Source organism: Blastomyces gilchristii (assembly GCF_000003855.2).
Source record: "Blastomyces gilchristii SLH14081 genomic scaffold supercont1.19, whole genome shotgun sequence".
Lineage (NCBI taxonomy): Eukaryota > Fungi > Ascomycota > Eurotiomycetes > Onygenales > Ajellomycetaceae > Blastomyces > Blastomyces gilchristii.
This window is the reverse complement of record NW_003101664.1, coordinates 1,284,068-1,288,074: the sequence shown is the minus strand read 5'-3', so window position 1 is coordinate 1,288,074 and position 4,007 is coordinate 1,284,068. Positions and strand designations below refer to the sequence as shown.

The window sequence follows — 4,007 nt, the reverse complement described above, 5'->3', positions numbered from 1 at the left end:
AGCAGGGCAGTGTCACTAAGAAATCAAGTCACTGATAACTAGAAGAATATGAACTTCTACTGCTGAATAGTTCAGTCTTCATCTCTTATAGTAGAGTGATGTATCAGGAGTTATTGAGAATTTATTATAATAATTCTCATGTGAGACACTTTGAGTTAGAGAAGACTGAGAAGCTTCTAAAATATAAATATATTTAAGACAAGCTTCAGACAGATGTTAAAGAGTATATTAAGACTTATAATATCTGTTAAAGAATAAACATTCTGCAGTATAAGTAATACAGTAAGTGAGTATCACTGTCTATTTCAAAGAACTTATGACAGAATCTATCAATGAATTTCATAGTTGATCTACTGAAGTTGACAAGAGTTAAAGAATATAACTCAATTTTAGTTATTATTAACTACTTCATAAAGATAATCAGATATATTTCTACTTATAAAAAGATTAAAGCCTCTGAATTGACTGACCTGTTTTTAGATATCATTATTTGTAATCACAGTGCTTTAAAATCATTGATAATAGATCAAGAATCTCTCTTCATCAGTAAATACTGATTGACTTTTTACTATTATCTTATAATAAGATGTCTTCTCAGTATTACATTTTATTCACAGACAGATAATCAGACTGAACATCAGAATCAGACACTAGAACAGCATCTTCAAGTATTCTATTTATATTATCAGAATAATTGACTAAAACATCTTCTGACTACTGAATTCATATATAACAATGCAAAGAATGCAATCTTAAAGATATCTTCTTTTTATACTTATTATGAATATAATTCTTTATTACTCAGTGACATTGTGAATGATGTTTCAAAGAGAGAAATAGACAGTCAGAATATTAGACAGATACAGAGAACAGAGTATTTCTCAGTGTTAGAAGTAAAAGTGAGATTGAAACTTTTAAATAAAATTTATGAAAAGACAGTGAAAAGCATTCACTACACTCAGAAGTAGTAGATAAAATACTATAATTGAAAACATCTTTTAATGAAGTTCTTGATAGAGAATCAAGTACTACTTTCAGCAAAGAATATTAAGATAACAAGATTATATAAGAAGCTTAGTAAGCAGTGACTAGAATCTTTCTCAGTAATAAGAATGATAAGTAAGCAGACATATAAGTTGAAATTACTTACAGAATTAAAATCAATTCATTCTGTTTATCACATTTTCTATTTAAAGCTTTATAAGTAATACTCTAAAATAAAGCTGTCTCAGCTGAATAATATCAAGATAGAGAACAATACTGAATATCTTATGAAGAAAATATTGAATAAGTGAACATATTATAGTAAGCTTTAATATCTTGTGAAATAAGAAGAATATTCATTATCAGAGAATTTATGAAAACTGCTTAAATATTTGAAAAATACTGAGAAAGAGATTGCAAGCTATGAGACAGCTAGTAGAGATTATCTCATTACATATCAGAGATGTTGAGTAAGAAATACTGCTTAAGACTTCTCATTTTTCTTAAAGAATTTTTTAGAGATGATTTTATAATGATGAGCTAATGTCTTATAGACTCTATAACACTCTTGTTCTATTTTCTCTCAAAGAGTTTTTTAGAAGTTTAATAAGACTACACAAGTGTAACATTTCTGAAGTGATTAAAGAAAAGAGATATTTGAAATCAATAAAAAGATTAATATTATTAACTCACAGACTACTGCTAATCTAATAAAGCTGCAGCCTGCTGAAAAAGTAAAAAGAGGGAATTTCAGAATCTACTTATTAACAATCATACTCTCATTAAACTCATTCTTCATCATTGAAGTCTTCAGCACTGATATCTTTGTCTGTTGAGAAGTTAGTGCTGTGACACTGCAGAAGAGCATGAGAAATACATAAAATATTAACTTATCAACTTACAAAGCATCTCAGTCATCTGCTTTAATTGAAGTGAGATTCTCTTCAATCAGTGATTAATCTCTGTGATACTTTCAACAGTGATACTAACTGATCTCTTCTTGAGATCAGTTATTCTGAGATGTTTTTTCATCTTAGAGACTCATGCTTTCATCTTCTTTTACAGATGAGTAAGAGAGATCTTCTCAGTCTTGACAGAATTTATTAACACTTGAAGCTCTGAGACTCTTGCTCTGTACTGCTTAAGCATCTAGACTTCTTATCAGAGCTGACACAATGTCTTTCTGTAAGATAATACTTACAGAGAGACAGGAGTTATTGTTACAGATGTAACAGAAATAACAGAAGTGAAAGAAGAAGTGAGTATATAAGATCTTCTTCTTCTTCAGCTGCTTGACATAGTGCAGATAAGTAGCAGTATCAGTCAGAGACTGCACTGAAGCCTTTTCACAGAGAGAAGATAAAGAAATCATGAGACTCTGCAGACTTAACTTAACAGCATCTCAAGCAGAGCTCAGATATGCTGTGAGAGAGAAACTACAGATTAAGCTTCTCAGAGTCACTGTTTTCAGAATCAAGCTCTCTCTGAGGTTCTCTTCAAATGATCACATGAGGTCATATGCTATCATGTTGATTGAGAGAAGAAGTGGCATTGCAACAGTGAAGAGAAAGGCAGAGAAAGAACTGAACACAGACAAACTGATCAGCAGAAGAGACAACATCTCACTGCAAGGCACAGTGACTATCACCACAGCCATAAGAGATATAGAAGAAGAAGAAGATGTGGCAATGAAAGTGATGCTTCTGCAGCTCATTGATGCCACTGTCTCTGTCTTCAACCTGACTTTCTTAATAGCCACAGAGGCTGCAGCCACATCATGAAGATGTTTACTCACTAGAAAACATCAGAATAAGTTCTTTATTATTCTTCAAGAACAATACTTTCATACACTTACTATTACAATTGAAGAGAGAGAGAAAGAAAAATATTTCACAGAGAGAGAGATCTTTTCAAAAAATTCTATTACTACTGTTAACTTTATCTCTAAAATACATCACTTTTACAGAGAATTTTATATATAAAATGAAATATAATAAGAGATCTGTAAGTCACTTGTTAACTATATTTTTTATATTCTAAATTGATATATAAGAAACTCACTTATCACATATTTAATTTAAATGAAGATGAGTAAAGAAAGATCTACACAGTCAGTAGAAAAAATCATCTATTTCTTTGTATCACATGCAGTATATACACTGTTAATCAGTTGACAATTATTACTATATAATAAAGATAATTTCTAATCCAGTAATCTTGAGAGTATAGAGACTATATTCTTAAAGAAAAGAGCATTGTCATACTCTTAGCTATGTCAAGACTCTGTTGCAGTTTTACACAGCTTATTACTTTCATATGAATGATTTTATTCATTCTGCAGACTGTCTGAACTGATTTTTAATCACTCTATGACATTATTCAGATGTATTATAGAAAGATCTGATTGATGAATATGAGAATCTCACTTCTATATAAGGTCAGTAAATTACTCTTTCTTGACAATGAGATGTTACTGAGGTATTACTTCAGCTATTCACACTTATGAAATGAAAGAAGAGTATTCACTCATTGTTTATATAAAATAGCTAGATACTGACTTCTTATCAAAGAAGTCAGTGATTTGTTTTTTCATCTACTAAAATATATATAAGAGTTACTGTATGTCTCATACAATTTTCTTAGTATACTAAGTATCATATCTGTGATATTCTCACAATAACTCTGTAGCCTATGAGCTCACTATTCAAGCAAGATAGTCAAGCTCACTCATACAGCTTCTTAACAACTACCTCTATGTGACACCGCTGACTAGCCACCGCTTCAGTTCCGCTATGTTATATTTAGTCTCATTTGATCTGATCCCATACATTTCTTGGCGTGAATCCCGCTGGGACTGACTATCAAAAAAACATGTAAAGTGACTATATATCAGATCTTAAAATGAAACCATGACTTGAAAAAAATGAGAAAGTGATTTCATTTAATCTTATTTAGTCTCATTCTTGGCATAAAGTTACTATTTTTAGAAATTTTAAGGTTTTTTTTAGACTATTTTTAATTTT

General features: G+C 30.4%; 1 protein-coding gene across 1 annotated transcript; it reads left to right on the top strand.

The window, feature by feature from the left end:
• Positions 1 to 2,510: 2,510 nt before the first annotated feature.
• BDBG_07644 (uncharacterized protein) lies at positions 2,511 to 2,765 on the top strand (the record flags this gene model as incomplete). Its single annotated transcript, XM_031723185.1, has 1 exon — positions 2,511 to 2,765. The coding sequence occupies one exon, from the start codon at positions 2,511 to 2,513 to the stop codon at positions 2,763 to 2,765; it is 255 nt and encodes an 84-aa protein (XP_031580294.1).
• Between the last annotated feature and the right edge of the window lie 1,242 nt (positions 2,766 to 4,007).